This window comes from Podarcis bocagei (genome assembly GCF_964188305.1).
Source record: "Podarcis bocagei genome assembly, chromosome: 13".
Lineage (NCBI taxonomy): Eukaryota > Metazoa > Chordata > Lepidosauria > Squamata > Lacertidae > Podarcis > Podarcis bocagei.
In genome coordinates this window covers 2,452,418-2,471,943 of record NC_138138.1, presented here as the reverse complement: position 1 = coordinate 2,471,943, position 19,526 = coordinate 2,452,418, and the positions used below count along the sequence as shown (strand labels likewise).

General features: G+C 47.6%; 1 protein-coding gene across 6 annotated transcripts; it reads left to right on the top strand.

Annotated features, from left to right (window-relative positions):
- Positions 1 to 42: 42 nt before the first annotated feature.
- Positions 43 to 19,201, top strand: USP30 (ubiquitin specific peptidase 30). Of its 6 annotated transcripts, none has more exons than XM_081168547.1 (14): positions 43 to 173; positions 487 to 709; positions 6,264 to 6,373; positions 7,595 to 7,774; positions 9,645 to 9,748; positions 10,893 to 11,078; positions 11,568 to 11,610; positions 12,080 to 12,177; positions 12,686 to 12,745; positions 12,866 to 12,952; positions 13,938 to 14,015; positions 16,489 to 16,672; positions 17,689 to 17,797; positions 18,164 to 19,201. In XM_081168547.1, exons 2-14 carry the CDS (start codon positions 642 to 644, stop codon positions 18,426 to 18,428), a joined length of 1,572 nt encoding a protein of 523 aa, XP_081024673.1. In that variant the 5' UTR covers positions 43 to 173; positions 487 to 641; the 3' UTR covers positions 18,429 to 19,201. The 6 variants fall into 6 exon arrangements, with proteins under 6 accessions (XP_081024673.1, XP_081024674.1, XP_081024672.1 ...); XM_081168549.1 differs by lacking the exons at positions 43 to 173; positions 487 to 709 and adding exons at positions 5,382 to 5,484; positions 5,925 to 6,171; XM_081168548.1 differs by lacking the exons at positions 43 to 173; positions 487 to 709 and adding an exon at positions 5,381 to 5,484 and having other exon boundaries at positions 10,893 to 10,991.
- The last annotated feature ends 325 nt before the right edge of the window (positions 19,202 to 19,526 follow it).

Sequence of the window (19,526 nt, the reverse complement as noted above, 5' to 3'; positions counted from 1 at the left end):
GGGGAGGAGAGGAAAAGGAGGAGGAGGAGGGAAACGAGGAGGAAATACAAAGAGCAGAGAGCTGCAGGAGCAGCCAACTCCCTCTGTCTGACCACAGGAATCGGCCAATTCCCTTCCCATTTATCTTTATCCCTAAGCTCCAAGGTGCGATACCAATTTTTGCTAGGAGACTGGTAAGAACATCAGAAGAGGCAGCTGCTGGATCAGGCCAATGGCCCATCTAGCCCCGCATCCTGTTCTCACACTGGCCAACCAAACGCCCTCTTGTGGTTTCCAGCAACTGGTATTCAGACGCGTTGCTGCCTTTGAAGGTGGTGGCGGAGCAGAGCCCTTGTGCCTGGTAGCTATGGAGGGCCTTCTCCTCCATGAATTTGTCTGGTCGCCTTAAAGCCACCCAGGCTGGTGGCCACCACTGCCTCCTGTGGACGTGGGTCCCATAGTTTAACTATGTGTTGTGTGAAGAAGGACTTTCTTTTATCTTCCAAGGTTCAGCTTCACTGGATGTCTGAGTTCTCGTGTGATGAGAGAGGGAGAACATGGGAAGACTCTTGGACCCTCTGACTCTGTCTACACTGACCAGCACCAGCTCTCCAGGGCTTCAGGGAGAAGCCTTTCCCAGCCCTGACAATGCCAGGAATTGAATGTGGAACTTCTGCATGCAAAGCAGGTGCTCTACCTCTGAGCTATGGTCCTTCCCCTTAAGAATAAGGTAAGAGTCCAGTCCTTGTTGCTCCAGGGCTGGTTTAACTGGGAACCCTCAGCAGTGGTCCACCTTGCTCAATGCTGTCTACCCTGACTGGTCGCAGCACTCCAAGGTTTAAGGCAGGACTCCTTCCCAGCCCTACCTGGAGGTGCCATCTGGGACTGGGACTTTTTCATGTGGAAAGCAGCTGCTCTGTCACTGTGCTCAGCCTGCAAGGCTCAGAGAAGTGGGGGAAATGCTGATGAAGAAGAAATCAGAGTTTTCTCTTTGGGGCTCAGGTCCACTTCGTTTCATGAAGTTATATCCAGTGAAGTTATACCCTTCTGTCTTTGAAAGCTTCTGCCACCATAAATGTGTCAAGTCTTTCTAAAAGTCCCATAAAAAGGTAAAATAAAAAGTGCCCCACCCATGAGATAGGCTTGCTGTGACAGTCCAGAGATGAGCAGAGTGGTTGTGGAAGGAGACTTTGTGAGGCGCATGAAAGTCCAATACTTGGGCATCTTTAAAAAGGGTCAGGTAGGAAGTGGCATGGAAGGTCCCTGCCTAAGATCATGGAGAGCTGCTGTCAGTCAAAGTAGACAATACTGGGTGAGATGGACATATAGCATGACCTGGTATCTGAGGCAGCTGCCTATGTTACCCCTTTCCATTGACAAAAAATAGGATCAGAATACCAGGCACCTTACAAGGTGGCTAGTTGAGCCCTTCCATGAGGCCGCAGAGTAGAGAGAGGGAAGGGAAACAGGATGTTCTGTTGAGATACCAATTGCCTTTGGCTGTGCCTCAATGAATACACAGCAGCAACCATCCCATCAGACTATCTGAACAGTTTCCATCCCAGCTGGTTATTATAACAACCTGTAACTTGGCCCTGAGTTTACTTTTGTTTTTATCTCCTCCCTCCCCATCCCTTTTTCCTTTTGCTCTGAGACAGTCTTCTCCTGTTTATATTGATAAGCAAACCAATCTAGGAGCAGTGGCGAAGAGCAGGCGGGGGCGGAGAGCAGGCGGGGGCATGGCGCGCATTCTGGGAGCGTGGCACACGTTCTGGGGGTGTGGCGCCTGGTGTGCAGGGGTGCACGGCACGTGTCTGGGGGGGCGTCACGATGGCACCCTACCAGAATAGTGGTGCCGGGGGAGGTCTGCTCCCTACGCACCCCCGTTCCTCCGCCAGTGTCTAGGAATCTTTTTAGCTGCTAAAATGTTAAGATAACATAAGTATTGCTGGGATAATGCAAACATGCCAGATCCTGTCCATTCCAAATCCCCTCAGAAAATGTGGGGAACAAAAGATGATTTGCAGGGTGGTGGGGAGTTCATCTGTTTCTGGTGGTAAAACTACCTTAGGTTAAAAATCCTGGCTGCTGGGATGAAAATAGGTGTAAAAACCAGCAGAGAGTGAAACAGAAGCCAACAGAAGGAAGCAGCAGGAACCTTGTATATAAAAGAAATATGCAACACATAGCACTTTATGGGGTGTTTTGAGAGGGCAAGAGCTGCTAGTGACTAGCCCTTCAATGGCATGCATTTTCTCCAGCCCTCTGAGAACTAATTACTGGTTTGACCTTGATGGCTCTTTCAAAACAGCTTTCTGGTATTTGTGGTGTTGTGGCTGAACTTCAGTAGCTTTGTGGAAGAGTGTCTGCTGAACAGGTGTTTGAGAGCTTATGAGCAGCTGGATGGGGGGGCAGGGTGTGGGACAGAACCCACCGAGGCAGTGGGAGTGCATCCTGGGCCCCTTTAGAAAGGCATGCACATTGCTGCAGTTGTGAAGCACACAATTATCATTTGTCTTCTCCCCCTCCACACTTCACAGCTGCTTCTACATTCCTGATACGTTAGAGCAAACAAAGACAGTTTTTGAATGCTGATAAAAAAGGAAATAGTTTGAGCGTGTGGTGTGTGTGCATGAGCAGGAGGAATTGGAGGTGCACAAGAAAGGTCTGTGTTAGTGAGTCTGTTACATAGTTGTTGGCACCTGTCTGTCTCGGACTTCACTCCAGGGGAGAAGTCAAACCACTGCGTCAGCAGCACTCAAGTGACCTCCCTGGGGCGCAAGCCTGAGCAGTGTGGATGGAGGTCTTGGGCTGCCCAGATGACCAGATTCCCCCCCCCCCTTGCTGATGTGGTCCAATCCCAAAGAAGGGCAGTGCCAACTAATGCTCCAACTACCGCACAACTGTGCTCATTTCACACGCTAGCAAGGTTATGTTTAAAATTCTTCAAGGCAGGCTCAAGCAGTATGTGGACCGAGAACTCCCAGAAGTGCAAGCTGGATTTCGAAAGGGCAGAGGAACCAGAGGCCAAATTGCAAACATGCACTGGATTATGGAGAAAGCTAGAGAGTTCCAGAAAGACATCTACTTCTGCTTCATTGACTGTGCAAAAGCCTTTGACTGTGTCGACCACAGCAAACTATGGCAAGTTCTTAAAGAAATGGGAGTGCCTGATCACCTCATCTGTCTCCTGAGAAATCTCTATGTGGGACAAGAAGCTACAGTTAGAACTGGATATGGAACAACTGATTGGTTCAAAATTGGGAAAGGAGTATGACAAGGCTGTATATTGTCTCCCTGCTTATTTAACTTATATGCAGAATTCATCGTGTGAAAGGCTGGGTTGGATGAATCCCAAGCCGGAATAAAGATTGCTGGAAGAAATATGAACAACCTCAGATATGCAGATGACACAACCTTGATGGCAGAAAGTGAGGAGGAATTAAAGAACCTTTTAATGAGGGTGAAAGAGGAGAGCGCAAAATATGGTTTGAAGCTCAACATCAAATAAACAAAGATTATGGCCACAGGTCCCATCACCTCCTGGCAAATAGAAGGGGAAGAAATGGAGGCAGTGAGAGATTTTACTTTCTTGGGCACCATGATCACTGCAGATGGTGACAGCAGTCACAAAATTAAAAGACGCCTGCTTCTTGGGAGAAAAGCAATGACAAACCTAGACAGCATCTTAAAAAGCAGAGACATCACCTTGCCAACAAAGGTCTGTATAGTTAAAGCTATGGTTTTCCCAGTAGTGATGTATGGAAGTGAGAGCTGGACCATAAAGAAGGCTGATCGCTGAAGAATGGATGCTTTTGAATTATGGTGCTGGAGGAGACTCTTGAGAGTCCCATGGACTGCAAGAAGATCGAACCTCTCCATTCTTAAGGAAATCAGCCCTGAGTGCTCACTGGAAGCACAGATCCTGAAGCTGAGGCTCCAATACTTTGGCCACCTCATGAGAAGAGAAGACTCCCTGGAAAAGACCTTGATGTTGGGAAAGATGGAGGGCACAAGGAGAAGGGGACAACAGAGGACGAGATGGTTGGATAGTGTTCTCGAAGCTACCAGCATGAGTTTGACTAACTGCGGGAGGCAGTGGAAGACAGGAGTGCCTGGCGTGCTCTGGTCCAGGGGGTCACGAAGAGTTGGAAACGAGTAAACAACAACAACCACCTTTCTACCAAGGCACATGAAGCGGTTTATGTAGGAAGCCCCCAGCCCCCTATTGTCTAGGAATCAGCAGCTGCTCTTAATTAAGGGTTATTGTCAGCTCTGATGTTAAGTATCAGCTCTACTCTACTGTTTAATATAGTTAATTGTATTCGTTGCTTGATTTTATTTATTGCCTTCCTCCTGCCAATGTGGTTTACAATTTTAAAAAATTGACTCAAGCAGATGGTGCAGCACATTCTTGAGTTTACTTCAGGCCACAGCTTTCTCGCTTGTGCCATCCCAATGGTTCCCTCTTTGTTGCATTCTTCTTGTTTTAAATTGAATTTTACTATGCCTTTGCCCAATAAGACAACAGGCCATTTAAAGTCTACAACACTTAACAAATATCATGCATGTGGCTTGTTATTCATAAGGAGCATTGCCTATTTACTGCCCGATTCTACTCAAAAGCAAGCCCCTTTTGAATTCACTAGGACCTTACTCCCAAGTAAAATGTATTTTCTGTTTTTTTCTGTTTTGTTTAAAGTGCTTTGCCTTTTTCTCTCTCTTTCTCCTCCGGCGCATTTAAACTAACACGGGCAAATCAGGAATGCTTTTTGCTTTCCTCTTTTCCCCTCGGGAATATATGGAGAACAATTAAAATCAAGGGTGAAGGACAGGGCCGGATTTAGGTTTGATGAGGCCCTCAGCTACTGACGGTAATGGGGCCCTTTATATGTCCAGCTGTCCTTTGTCAACAACAAATTGTTGCTGTTTATTTGTGTTGAAAATATGCTATATGGTAATTTATGGACATAATGGGTCTCTAAAGCCATTTGCACGTAACAAAATATGTATTTTATCAAAGTAATTGTTGAACTGAAATACAATTAAGAAGAAGTATATTAATAGTGAAATACAATTAAGAAGTATATTAATAGTGAAATAATTATTATGTAGGTTTTATTTGTTTTTTTATCTTATATATTGGAAGTGTACATCCAAGTTTTTTCCCCCTTTAATTTTTTGGGGGCCCGAAGCTACAGCTTGTTTGGCTTATTCGTAGACCCGGCACTGATCCTGGCGACAGGCTTTCGCTGTCTTGGTGCCCCGGAACCCTCTGCGCGGGGCCGGGCGGCGGGCGGGAGCCTCAGAGCGGCGCACGCCTTAGCAACCAGGCGGGCCCGTTGCTGGGGAGGTCCGGCTGCCCCGCCGCTTCCGTTCCGCCGCCGTCTTCCTTCCCCGCGCGCCCGACGCGCTTCAGGGCGGGATGCTGCTGAGCCGCCGCGGGGTGGAGGAGCTCGGCAGGAGGGCGGCCAGGCGGCTCTTCCGGGCCGGAGGGGCGGCCAGGTCAGTCGGCGGGGGCGGAATGGAGCCTCACGGGGCGGGCGCAGTCTACCTCTGCGCCTGCAGGCTTCTGGGGAGGGGCGTCGGAAGCAAGATGCTGGTCTGGATCCAGGAGGCACCCCGCTTCTGCTTCGCCGCCGCCGCTTTCTGCGTTTATCTCCCCCCTTTCCCCGGCCCCGCTCCCCCTCCTCATTTAATCCCCGAGAGAAGGCCGCGACTGGCCTCCTAGGTCACCCGGGGATCTTCATGCTGGCCGAGTGGGGAGTCCAAGTCAAGAATATCCGCATTATCTGATTATCAAGCATAGTTCCAGATTTCCCAGGATGGTCATGAGGGTTGCATTGAAAATGATGGTTCCCTTTCATATGCAATAAAGGAATGTCATAAAAAAGTGTCCTTGCCAAAATCTCAAATAATGTGTATCCCCCCGCCCCCAATTATAGCTCTGCAGTCGTACCTTGGTTGTTGAATGCCTTGGTACGCGTCTGTTTTGGCTCCCGAACACCACAAACCCGGAAGTGAGTGTTCTGGTTTGTGAACGTTCTTTGGAAGCCGGACATCTGATGTGGCTTCCGCGGCTTCCGACTGAGTGCAAGAAGCTCCTGCAGCCAATCGGAAGCTGTGCCTTGGTCTTCGAACATTTTTGGAAGTCGAACAGACTTCCAGAATGGATTCCATTTGACGACCAAGGTACTGGCTGTATTCTGGAGTTCCAGTGTAATATTTTGGGCTGTTTGTTTACAGATGTATATTGGGTTCACCCCTCTCTCTTTTCTTCTTAGGTATAAAGTAATGAAGAATTGGGGAGTGATTGGTGGGATTGCAGCTGCTCTTGCTGCAAGCATCTATGTCTTATGGGGCCCCATCACAGAGAGAAAAAAACGCAGGAAAGGTAAATGAAAGAGAGACTAGGGAGGAGTGAGTGGGGCAGGTGAGTTTGCACCTTGCACCTCCTGATCCCAACAAAAAGAGTCTCATATAAATATTGGGGTCTTCCTTGGCCACTGAATCCCAACAGGAGAGCCCTTTTGTCTTTTTTGAAGGTGTGTTGTTGTGCTTAAAATGGCCAGTGGTGGCCATACAGAAAACAAAAACATAACTGAGGCCCTGTCTGCAGGATGATTGTCTTAAAATTAAAAACCGGAGGAAGGAAAGCAAAATGGAAGAAGACAGCAGTTGGGACTAAACAGAGTGAACAAATGCTTTTTGACACTCTAGAATCAAAGGCAGAAAGAAAGACTGATGTCAGGTGGAAGGGTTTCCAACTAAAACGGGGATGGGGAAAACTGGACCTTCAGGTGTTGTTGCCAACTCCCATCGTCCTGGCCACTGACCATGCTGATTGGAGTTGGAGACCAACAGCACCTAGAGGGCTGCAGATGTTCCCCATCCCTGAACTATAGGAGGATGCAGCTGATACGTGCAGAATGATGGGAGTGTAAACTGCAGGGATGGGGAAGTTGAAGCCCTCCAAAGGTTTTTGTACTCCCAACTCCAATCAACCCCAGCAAGCATGGCCAGCACTCAGGGATGATGGGAGTTGGAGTCCAGCAACATCTGGAGGGCTGCGGGTTCCCTTTGCTGGTAGAGAGAAAGAAGGGAAGATTAATAAGGAAGAGCAAGACCACAGAGATGTTTGGAAGTAAGTCCAAGAAGTTTAATTGGGAGCGGGAGGGCGGGGAGTGCAAATGGAGGAATAAGGTCAGAACAACATGCAGAAAAAATGTTCGTTTATTAAATTCATTGGGAGCTTGTTTACCAAGATAACTCAACACTACTTGCAATGTAATTAAGGAAGCCTATACATTAAAACCAGCATAAAAGAAAAACAAAGAAAAATCTAAAAGACAATGCTATTTTTAAAAGGCAGGATTAAAACATTCCACCTACTCCAGGAGACCACATATAAGTAAGAGCCCAGGGGCTGGTGGAAAAGGAGTGTTTCTGTCTCCTGCCTAGAGCTGTGTGATGATGGTGTCAGGCGAGGCATTCTGCAAATGACAGGACAAGGAGCAGCATTTAGGGCAGGGCAGAGCAGAGGGACTGGAGAGTAAAAGCAGGAAGGCTGTGTTCAGAAGGTTGCAGCAATTGCAGTGATGTATTTTCCCCCCAGGGCTAGTGCCAGGTCTTCTCAACCTGGGAAACACATGCTTCATGAACTCACTTCTCCAGGGGCTCTCTGCTTGTCCGTCCTTCATCAAATGGCTGGAAGGATTCACAGTTCAGTGCCAGGTCAGCCAGAGTGAGACGGCTGGGAAGTATTTGTCCCTGACCTTGCTCCACCTCCTGAAAGGTAAAGGTCCCTTTGTGATATTTTGGGTGCATAACACAAAGCATAAAGCAAGCCACTTCTTTTCCTTTTATCAAACACAGTGGAACCTCAGTTGTCAAACACTTCGGAAGTCGAACATTTTGACTTTTGAATGCCGACAACCCGGAAGTGAATGCTGCGGTTTTCGAACGCACCTCGGAAGTCAAATGGCTTCCGAGGTACATGTCTCCATTTTTTATGGCTTTTGCTGACCTCCCATTGTGCCTCAGTTGTCAATTGTTGTGGAAGTTGAACGGTCTCCCAGAACAGATTACGTTTGACAACTGAGGTTCCACTATATGTCTTAATTTAATTTGTTACATAAGTAGAGAAAACAGTTGCAAACCTCAAAACAAGAAAACAGTGTTTAAAAAAGAACAACAGACTAAAAGTAAACAGTACCTACAAATACTTAGCATCACATACCTTATGGGAAAAAGCACCTCCAAGCTAAGATTGTAAAATGACGTACAAATATTATATGACATATACAGTGGTACCTCAGGTTACATACACTTCAGGTTACATACACTTCAGGTTACAGACTCCGCTAACCCAGAAATAGTGCTTCAGGTTAAAAACTTTGCTTCAGGATGAGAACAGAAATCGTGCTCCAGTGGCGCGGCAGCAGCAGGAGGCGCCATTAGCTAAAGTGGTGCTTCAGGTTAAGAACAGTTTCAGGTTAAGTACGGACCTGCGGAATGAATTAAGTACTTAACCCGAGGTTCCACTGTACCAAGAATACTAGCAATCGCTTTCCTGAACTGTCTCATTAACAATAAGAATAATCAATCAATCCTCTTCAAAACATATATTAACATAGGTAGACCACATGTCCCAACAAGATATCCAAATGTGTGGTGTGGCGAGTGTGGTGTGGTGAGTGTGGTGGAGTCTCCTTCTTTGGAGGTCTTTAAGCAGAGGCTTGACAACCATATGTCAGGAGTGCTCTGATGGTGTTTCCTGCTTGGCAGGGGGTTGGACTCGAGGGCCCTTGTGGTCTCTTCCAACTCTATGATTCTATTAAATGACCAGATAAGATACACATTCAATCATAGAAAGGGCAATGAGATCTTCAGACCACTGAGTAATGCATGGTGAGTGTTTATTCTTCCAGCATATGTCTCTGCAACTGTAAGGGCTCACAGGATTAACTTTTGTTGCCTATCTGATAGTCCTCACATCATAGGAATATAATTGTGTATGGTCATTCACAAGTATCAAGAATTTTTCCAAAACAGTCAATATGAACAGCAATTTCTGTCCAAACAGAAGACACCACAGGACATCCCCACAAGAGGCATTCTAAGTATTACATTGCCAGCATCTATCTGAACTGCTCTGTTCTTTCCTATAAAGGTGCTATGGAGCCCAAAACATATCTCATCATATTAGAACCCAGTGGCGTTATCCCATAAAGCTCAATGCTGGAAGATTCAGGACAGACAAAAGGAGGTGATTCTCCACACAGTTAAACTTCTGGAATTTGCTCCCACTGGTTGTAGTGATGGCCACCAAATTGCACAGCTTTAAAGGAGGTTTGGCAATTCATGGAGGATAAGGCTGTTAGTCAGGAAGACTGCTCTGCCTCCAGTCTTGGGTGGGGGCTGTGTGCCTCAAGGACTGGCTGCTGGGGGCATGAGTGGGGAGAGGGCTGTTGCGCTGGTGTCCCACTTGGAGGCTTCCCAAAGGCCACTGTGGAAAGAAGAATGCTGGGCAAGGTGGTTTTACCTAGTTCCATTTACACAAGTGGAGAGAACTTTCTGTAGAATAAGAGGAACGTATGCTTAGGATGAGTGAATTCATTTCTGTGCGTGGTCTGCATTGACTATTTTGTGTTTGATGCATTCAGCTTTATCCTGCCAAGAGGTGACCGAAGATGACTTCCTGGATGCAAGCTGCTTGTTGGAGGTCCTGAGGATGCACAGGTGGCAGATCTCCTCTTTCGAAGAGCAGGTAGCTGCCCGAGTGGTGTAAGGCACCAGAGTATGCTTCTCTGTTGCTGTTGTTTTCTACAGCCTTGACATCTGGCACATAACAAGCAAAAGCCAGTCGCTGGGGGACACGAGCGGGAGAGGACTATTGCTCTCTCATCTCTTACTTGCAGCCTTTCCAGATACTTCCCAGTGTCGGAAGGAGGTTGCTGGACGAGATGGGCCTTTGGTCTGATCCAGCAGGGCTCTTGTGTTACGTTAAAGAATTGTGGCTTTGTTTACAGCAGATGTGGAGAGCCTGCTGCCCTCCAGATTTTAGTGGATTATGACTCACATCACCCATGATGGCTGGCTGTCCTGGCTGGGACTGATGGGAGTTGGAATCAGCAGCCCCTGGAGGGCCACGGGTTCTTCACCCTTGATTTACGGCCTTCCCAATTTATTTTAACTGCGCTGCCTTTTTAAGTGGGTGGGAAAAGGCCTGAATACTCACTGCAAGGGTGGGGAACCTGTGGTCTGAATGCAGACCTTAAGACCCCCATGTCTGGCCTTCAGGACTCTCCCCAGACCTCACCCCACTTCTGCCCTCCTCCACACACCCCTTGATTACTTTTGAAACTTGCTGAAGGCTGTGTGAAAGCCAACCATCCCCACTCAGTGCACAAAGGAGACTGCCTGCCCGCTGCATCTCTGTCTGAGGCACAACTCTAGTGTTACCTTTTTTTTAATTCTTCTCCTGCATGCAGATATGTGGGAAGCCGCCTTAAGGTGAGTCAGACTATTAGACCGCCCAGCTTTGCATTGTTGTCTTGGACAATCAGCAGTTCTCTGAGGTCAGAGGGAGGCCTTTCCCAGATCTGCCACCTCAGATCCCTTTGATGGGGGATGGCAAGGTGTGAATCTGGGAACTTCTGCACACAAATCTGCTCAGTAGACATGAAATATGTCCCCCCCCCCAACCTGCTGTGAAGGAACCCTGGCCTCTTGATCTTCCATGTTGCCTTGCTGAAGGTCCATCTAAAAATGCAAGCTGAATTTTCAGGATTCAGTTTTTTTCTTGGGAGCTGCAAAAATGTACCTCAAGGGCAACATACATTTTGCCCTGTTGTCTACTTTTCTGGTGAGCTTTGCCTGGCATTCTGAGCTTTCTGGTGCTCTTTCGGTAGGATGCTCACGAGCTGTTCCATGTCCTCACCTCCTCGCTGGAAGATGAATGGGACCGCCAGCTGCGGGTCGTGCATCTGTTTGATGTGCATTCTCTGGAGGTGAGCACTCAAGAGACACGGGGGCTGCAAAGCAACCTTTCCTATAGGCAAGGTTGCAGCATTTGGGACTTTTCATCTAGAGAAAAGGTGAGCAAGAGGTGACATGGAAGTTTATAAAATTAGTTGGAGGCAGCAAGGCTTCTGAAACCACAGAAGGGGAGAGGGCTCTTGTGCGCCTTTGGGTTTTCCAAAAGAGGCATCTGGCTGGCCGCTGTGAGAACAAGGTGTTGGACGAGGTGAGCCTCCACTGGCCTGATCCAGCAGGCACTCCTATTATGTTCTTCGAATTTGGTGGGCTGCCCAGCTGAAGAGACCTACGTAAGATTCTGCTTTTAAGCTGTTTTTTCAAAGTTGTGCTTCCCTGTACTGCCTGGAGTGGTATTCAGCCAAGTATAATTCCGAATGGACTCAATGAAGTTAATTAACATTAGGCCCATCAGTGTCAATGGATCTACTCTTGAGTATAACTGAGTTGGATACCACCCTTGTCACTTAAGTGTGCAATAGTAAAGATATCACCATGTGGAAAGTGTTTTCTTTTTTAAAACTAACTTTATTTTGTATTTTTCTGTATAGAAGCCAGAAATTCTACAAAAGCAAATATGCTCCAGGACAAGAGGTAAAAACACTTTTCTGATTTGGTGAAATGTAGCAGATACTATTTGTACTAGTGATATAAAAACCCAAACACCTCTGGGCTATGGCCTGATTTTGTTGTCTGCATGGGGCGACTGTGACAGGAGCTGAAAGGGTGTCTGGCTATTGGAATCACTCTTTAACCTTGTCTAATAACATCTCAGTGTGCTTCACAACATAAAATTGCAATATAAAAACCACAAAATACTTAGTAAAAATAAGAACAACAAACCAATACACGCCCCCCCCAAACACATTTAAAAGGGCATCGCATGTCTATTGGCCAAAGGCCTTGTTGAAGAGGAACATTTTTGCCTGGCACCTAAAGTCTTTAAACTAGCCTAACCCTATCCTGGTGTTTCCAGATACAAGATTATCAGGAGGGCACCAGTCACAGTGCCTGGCAAAACAATAGAAGAGTCAGACGGAACAACCTTTATTTTGGTTTGTAGGGCCTCCTCCTCCTCCTGTGTTGAGTCACTGGAAGCTGCAGCATCCTTTTCATGGCAGGTTGACGAGCAACATGGTCTGCAAGCATTGCAAACACCAGGTCCGTAAGTCTGTGTGAGAGAAAGAGGCATACAGATTGCAGGAAATCAATGGGTGGGTGGAGCTAAGACCCAGGGAGGACCGAGTCACTTCCCATGTAGATGGGCTGAAGAGGAGCTGCCAAGGGGGTGACCCTCTGCTCCCCACAACTGAGACTATTCTTTGGGGGGTGTTATTGCTTCCAGGGTGGGCAGCCTGCTTTGAAGAGTTGTTGTCCTTGGTAGTGCTTTAGTGCAGGAGAGGGGAGCCTCTTTAAACTTCGGGTGGGGTTGGTGGGGCTCATTCCAGTGGTGGGAAGGGGTAGAGGGTAAGGTTGGCAGAGTTGTGTATGTGACTTTGCTCTTTGGTACGGCAGGGTTCATTTCAAAAGGGTTTCCTAGACCTCCCCCCATCTCTTTATTCTCTGCCCAGGCAGGCAAAGAGCATCATCATGAAAGTTGGGGGGAGCGAGAAGTAAGGTGTTTACGTTATAAATCCTTGTTGAGACATTTGGGCTCTTTTTCTTTCAGAGTCCCCTCAGATACGACACTTTTGACAGCCTTTCCCTGAGCATCCCTGCCACCGTGTGGGTAAGGCACCCTCCTGTGGGAATCCCTTGCAGCTGCCCAAGCACAGCCCTTTTCTGACTCACGGGGTTTAAGGACGTGTGCCAGCACTTCCTGTTTTACTCCCCCACCCCTCCCCCACAGGGCCACCCACTGACCCTGGACCAGTGCCTCCACCACTTCATCTCCACCGAGTCAGTCAAGGACGTCTTGTGTGACAATTGCACAAAAGTAAGTCTCTTGATTGCAGTGACCCCCTCCCCTGGTGCATTTGGTGCAGATTAAGTGCCCCTTGATACATCTGAAAGGTGCTTTTATTTCCTAGGTACTCCATTCTCTTCCTGGTCCTCTTGTGGGCTTAGAAACAGGGTGGTTGGGGGTTTTTGTGTTTCTGGCTGATGTTGTGGATCTTGAAGTTGCAGAAGATGCTGCGCCCCATTCATGGTTTTTGTGGGGAGCCTTTTCTGTTGCAGGAACTATGACCCACCTGCGGCTCTTAGAATGGCTGACAACCCTTCCATGGTCTTACTCTAGGCACCATCCTGGTTTTTCGATGTGGGTAAGCTGCCCATGGTTCGAAAGACCAGCTTAAAGGATTCTCCCCCACCTCCGAGTAAAGCTTAAAATGCAAAATTTACAGTGCTTGTGAATTATGCCATCTGCTTCAGGATTGCTATACCTGGATACTTCAAATGTAGTACATTTAGTAAGTAGTACAGTATGGTTGCATCTTGCACAGGGATGGTGAATGTATGCCAAAACATGTATACTCAAACTTCCCGTGTGCAGCCATCCTTATCTCATGGAGCTGGTGCACCAGGCAGGACTCCCACCCACCCCCAAACAGAACCCGGGCTCTGCGATGCTCTTGCGAGAGCTTGCAAAAACTTGGGCAGCCCCATGAGATGTTGCAAGAGCATCCCAGAGGCTGCACACTGAGCAGGACTTGCCTGATAAGCAAGGCAGAGAGCTTCAAAGCTCTTGATGAGCTGGGAAAACCCAGCACAAAGGGCCTTTTAAGCTCTCTGCCTTGTGTGCAATTTATTTGCGCAATTTCAGCTGGCCAGCTTTCAACTGCACAAGGTTGAAATTGCGCAAGTTAATTACAGGTAAAATGTGATCATACTATAGATTTCTCAGAGTGGTCTGTGCCTGTACCATACGTGGTTGGTTTATAATTCATTTTGGCTTCACCCACCCACCCACCCACCCCCAGATTCAGGTCGAAGAAGGGACTGGGCAAATCATGGAGAACCGGAGAACAACATTTGTCAAACAGCTAAAACTGGGGAAGGTAAGAAAACCGTCTTAGCATGGAGTTTCCAAGATCACCATAAGAGCAGTTTCTTATTTTCTTTATTGTTGTTTAGTCGTGTCCGACTCTTCGTGACTCCATGGACCAGAGCACGCCAGGCACCTCTGTCTTCTTTACCAAGAATCAAAATAATGTATGCAAACTACACCAAATTAGCAAAATGCTGTCAATAAATTCAGCCGGCTGCAATATCACACTTTATGCAGCTTGCCTTTTAAAATATAAGAGGGAAAAAGAAAAGAAATAAAATGTTCCCCCCTTTCTTTGTTTACCAAATAAGATTCTCAACTTACTAAGTCAGTTCAAGTTTGAATTTCAAATCATTATAAAATAATAATAATAATAATATATAATAATAATAATTTATTATTTATACCCCGTCCATCTGGCTGGGTATCCCCAGCCACTCTGGGCGGCTCCCAATCAAATATTAAAAACACAATACAGCATTAAACATTAAAAACATCCCTAAACAGGACTGCCTTCAAATGTCTTTTAAAAGTAGGATAGTTGCTTATTTCCTTGACATCTGATGGGAGGGCGTTCCACAGTGTGGGTGCCACTACCGAGAAGGCCCTCTGCCTGGTTCCCTGTAACCTCACATCTTGCAGTGAAGGAACTTCCAGAAGGCCCTCGGAGCTAGACCTCAGTGTCCGGGCTGAACGATAGGGGTGGAGACACTCCTTCAGGTATACAGGACCGAGGCTGTTCAGGGCTTTAAAGGTCAGCACCAACACTTTGAACTGTGCTCGGAAACATACTGGGAGCCGATTCAGGTCTCTCAGGACTGGTTTTATATGGTCTTGGCCGCCACTCCCAGTCACCAGTCTAGCTGCCACATTCTGGATTAATTGCAGTTTCCGAGCCACCTTCAAAGGTAGCCCCACATAGAGTGCATTGCAGTAGTCCAAACGGGAGATAACTAGAGCATGCACCACTCTGGCAAGATAGTTAGCGGGCAGGGAGGGTCTCAGCCTGCATACCAGATGGAGCTGGTAGACAGCTGCCCTGGACACAGAATTGACCTACACCTCCAATGACTCCCAGGCTGTGCACCTGGTCCTTCAGGGGCACATTTACCCCATACAAGACCAGGGAGTCCCCCACACCTGCCTGCCCCTGTCCCCCAAAAACAGTACTTCTGTCTTGTCAGGATCCAACCTCAATCTGTTAGCTGCCACCCATCCTCCAACTGCCTCCAGACACTCACACAGGACCTTCACCGCATTCAATGGTTCTGATTTGAAAGAGAGGTAGAGCTGGGTATCATCTCCATACTGATGAACACCCAGCCGAAACCCCCTGATGATCTCTCCCAGCAGCTTCATATAGATGTTAAAAAGCATGGGGGAGAGGATGGAACCCTGAGGCACCCCACAAGTGAGAGCCCAGGGGTCTGAACACTCATCCCCCAACACCACTTTTTGGACACGGCCCAGCATAAAGGAGTGGAACCACTGTATGGCAGTGCCCCCAGCTCCCAGCCCCTCTATACGGTCCAGAAGGATCTTATGGTCGATGGTATCAAAGGCCACAGAGAGATCCAGCAGATAAATAAATAAATGTACAGTGGTACCTCGGGTTAAGTACTTAATTCGTGCCGGAGGTCTGTTCTTAACCTGAAGTACCACTTTAGCTTATGGGGCCTCCCGCTGCTGCTGCGCCGCCGGAGCATGATTTCTGTTCTCATCCTGAAGCAAAGTTCTTAACCCGAGGTAATATTTCTGGGTTAGTGGAGTCTGTAACCTGAAGCGTATATAACCCGAGGTACCACTGTAATCTTAAATGCTTCGGCAATGCTTATATTTGTATGTATTAATATGGGCTACTAGTTGAAGAACTAAACAACTAGTCTTAAGTTTGGTGGTTTTGGAAACCTATAGAATTATTTGTTTTTCAAACACATCTGTAGTGCGTAACAGTGGTTTCTGTAGGCCTCCCCACCTGTGTGAGAAGCGATGGATAGCCAAAGGAACATAACCTGCCTTTGGGCTTTGTGCGAAAACCAACTTTCTGCTTGTGGTGCTTAGACTCCTAATTTCTGATTACATGTGTGCACATACGTCAACTTGCACACCATTCATTCCATGTCTGGAAAATTAGAAATACTGGTGGATTTTGAATAAAGCTTTTAAAGAGCGATTCAGTTTGGCATGGTTGGTGTTTCATTGGGTGGGAAGACCTTGCTTCAAACCCCTATGCAGCTATGGCGGCCTACCATGCAAGATAGTTGTGGAGAAAATGGGGTAGTTCATGTATTCCGGAAACTAAGGAGGCAAAAGATTTGGCAGTTGTAGTCCAAAGCATCTAGAGAGCACAAGGTTGACGAAGGCAACAATCAAGCCTTCTGTGGCTTCTGTGCTGGAAACCCTCTGCCTCTATGGCGTCCACCACGCATCTTGGAACTAGGACAGCCACCTTCCCACCCCTTTTTTTACATTTTGCTCCACAGCTACCTCAGTGTCTCTGTATCCACCTACAAAGGCTAAGCTGGTCCAACCATGGCATGCCCCTGAAACGAAACGAGCATGTGCAATTTAGCGAGTTCCTCATCATGGATGTCTACAAGCACCGCTTCCCTGCCCAGAAACCCAACCCTGCAGGCAGCCCACAGGCATCACCGGACCCAAAAGCCGGTAGGCAAGCAAAGTGAATGAGGACTTGGAAGGGAGAGAGCCAGCAAGGGAGTTAGTCCTTGTGCTAAGCCAGCTCATTCCAGAAGCTAAGAGGTGAAAGACTGTGGAAGACTGTGGGTCAATATGATTGGCCCACCTGGGCTCCTTATAGAATTGGAAGAGACCCTGAGGGTCATCTAGCCCAACCGCCTGCAGATGGCCATCCAACCTCTGCTGAGGGAGGTCATCCACTGTGAGAAGAGGATGCTGGGCTAGATGGGCCACTGGCCTGATCCAGTAGGCTCTTCCTATACATAGGACCACGTCAACAAGGCTGCACCCATCTGCCCTCCACCAGATGTGGCATCTAACCTCAGCTATGGGGCAGGTTGAGGCGTACGTGTGTGTTTGTATTGGAAGTGACAACTGGGCTGGCCAGCCAGATCTAGCTTTATGCCAGTCTCAGATATGAAAAGGTTTAATGTCCACCTCCATGTGGCTTGCCTGGGAAAGATGTGTGGACAAGATTCTCTTCCAGCTAGAACTAAGAGGGCTTTTGTGGGGCCCATTTCTGGCCCTGCTCTGTGTCTGGAGGGAATGTGATCTTGCCTGGACAGAGAGGGCTATGTGTAGAAACCTAACTTTTCCATGGCTGGAATGGAGCCAGCTGTGCAAAGGTAAAGGAACATCTGTCGCTGCACTCCCTTTGCCATCTGCTCTCCACATTGCTAGCAAGCAGAAGGGAATGTGGCCCTCTGGCTAAAGGGTTGCCACCCCTGGTTTAAAGCCGCCTTGCAGCTCAGTCCGGAAAAGCAGTTTGTACCCCCACAGAAGGATCAGTTTCCCTGCCTCGTTGCCTGGAGGCAATTCTTGGTCGCCATAGGAAAGCAGCCATGTAGCTGTTTACAACCAACTTTCAGAGTTTTAAATAAAGGACACCGTACAAACCAGGCACAGCAGCATCCCCTTCTGTAATAAGCAAGCAACCCGTTTTAATAATAAGAACGGTAAACTATGATTTTGGGGTCTTTTCGTAGATGCAGAACAGGCGGGCAACAACAAATCCTCTTTTATGAATGGTACCTGCTCTCCATCCTTCCTTACATCCCCAGTAGCTTTCCCGTACATGACAGCACCTGACTGTAGGTAAGTAAGAACATTTGAAACTACTTCTAACTTTTCCCGGAGTGACCAGTAAATCTCCAGAGTCGTTCTAATGTTCCATCATGCCACTGATATTTTCTGTTGGCTGTCTGGGTCTCCCATATCAAAAGTGCAGTGAAATCCTGACCTATTCAGGCCCAGCACACGTTTGCCCGCTTGGTTTATCTCAAGTCTGGATGCTGCTACAGGAGCATGGAAAGCAATTTGCAAATGGAGCCGTTGTTGCTTAACAAGGCTGGATCCCCTAGTAGTTCATTCCGTAGAATGCTCTTGCTCATGGCAATACAAAGGGCACCATTGCTGCCTTGGACTAAACCAGCCTTCCTGTGTTTTTCCTTCATTTGGCAGTTCTCCATCATATCTGTACCGCCTGATGGCCGTTGTGGTCCACCACGGGGACATGCACTCAGGACACTTTGTCACGTATCGCCGATCTCCACCGACTTGCAAAAGCATGCTAGCCACCAGCAACCAGTGGTTGTGGATTTCAGATGATGTGGTGCACAAGACCACGTTGCAGGAAGTCCTTTCGTCCAGCGCCTATTTACTCTTTTACGAACGTGTCCACTCTAGACGGCAGCGCCAAAGCCAGGAGCATCGAGCTGAGGAGTGAAATGAATGCAGATCCAGCTGGTGTGCTTTTCTGAGGACAATGGCACACCCTCCGTCTTGCCATGCAAACGTCTTCCCCTACCTATAAGCTCCTGGTCAGTGGTCTGTGTTTGCGTGGCAGGAACAAGCACTTTGTATCAAAACATTGTGCCCTCCCCTCACCCCCTGTGGCCGTGCACAGCAGCATTAGAAAAGTGTGTTTTAAGTGTAATAATCTTCTCAGCAGACTTCAAGACCTTCTAGCATCCCACTTCCTGTGTTGTGATGGAATTTCTTTGCGCTAATCAGTCAGATGAGCAGTTGCAAAGAACTTGTCCTAGTGAAGAAGAGAACCTACAAGTGCCTTGATCGTATTTTGAATCCAGACAGAACTGGCTGTGTCAAGCGGGGGGACGGGGGACTTACCGCGTGGCTGCTTACCTAAAATTCCCAAGGGGGAGCAGGCGGTGGTGTGAAAATGCGTGACTTGGCTGTGTAGCTGGGAATCTACTGCTGACTCTTCACGTGGCAGCCTCAAGTATGTGTGTGCAAGAGAAAAGCAGAAAGTGTCCAGCTTCTTTCTGCCTTCAGTGATGTTTTAATGACTTTGTCAAAACGATGATGCAATGAGCTTATAATTATGTCACATTTTCTCTTGAGAGTCCAGCTTGGCAAGGAATGGAACAGCTTTTCCTGTTTCTGGGTGGTTCTAGCACCATCCCAGGAAAAACCCTCTTCTGTGTCTTGATTTGAAGTCTTCAAACTTTTGTACAGAATAAACCTGTTTCTGCCAAATGTAGACTGCTGTTTTTGCTTAAACAGTTTTGTGTTGGTATAAGTGAAAACCTGTTCACGTCTATGTGAACTGGTCTTGTTGCTGCATAAAACTAGTTAAAAGAACCCTGGCTTGGTACTAATAAACACAGGTGTGTCACACACCCTAAAGAGAACACCCCAGTGTTGACAACTGCGGTGGTTCTTCTTCTCTGCCCTTATCCTACCCTGCATCCCTGGCCTTAGCACCTGTAGTGGAAGCACAGTCTGCCAGAAACTCTCAGGCTAGGATTTGTGGCAATTATTCTTCCCCCTTCAAAGTGCTGTAGTTTACAAGCACAATGAC

Bases quoted from the DNA above. Each gene is read 5' to 3' on its own strand.
- USP30 (XM_081168546.1), top strand. From the start codon at position 5,405: ATGCTGCTGAGCCGCCGCGGGGTGGAGGAGCTCGGCAGGAGGGCGGCC. The intron at 9,749-10,892 runs GTAGCTGCCCGA...CTCTTTCGGTAG, and splicing joins TCTCCTCTTTCGAAGAGCAG to GATGCTCACGAGCTGTTCCA. The intron at 16,673-17,688 runs GTAGGCAAGCAA...GTCTTTTCGTAG, and splicing joins ATCACCGGACCCAAAAGCCG to ATGCAGAACAGGCGGGCAAC.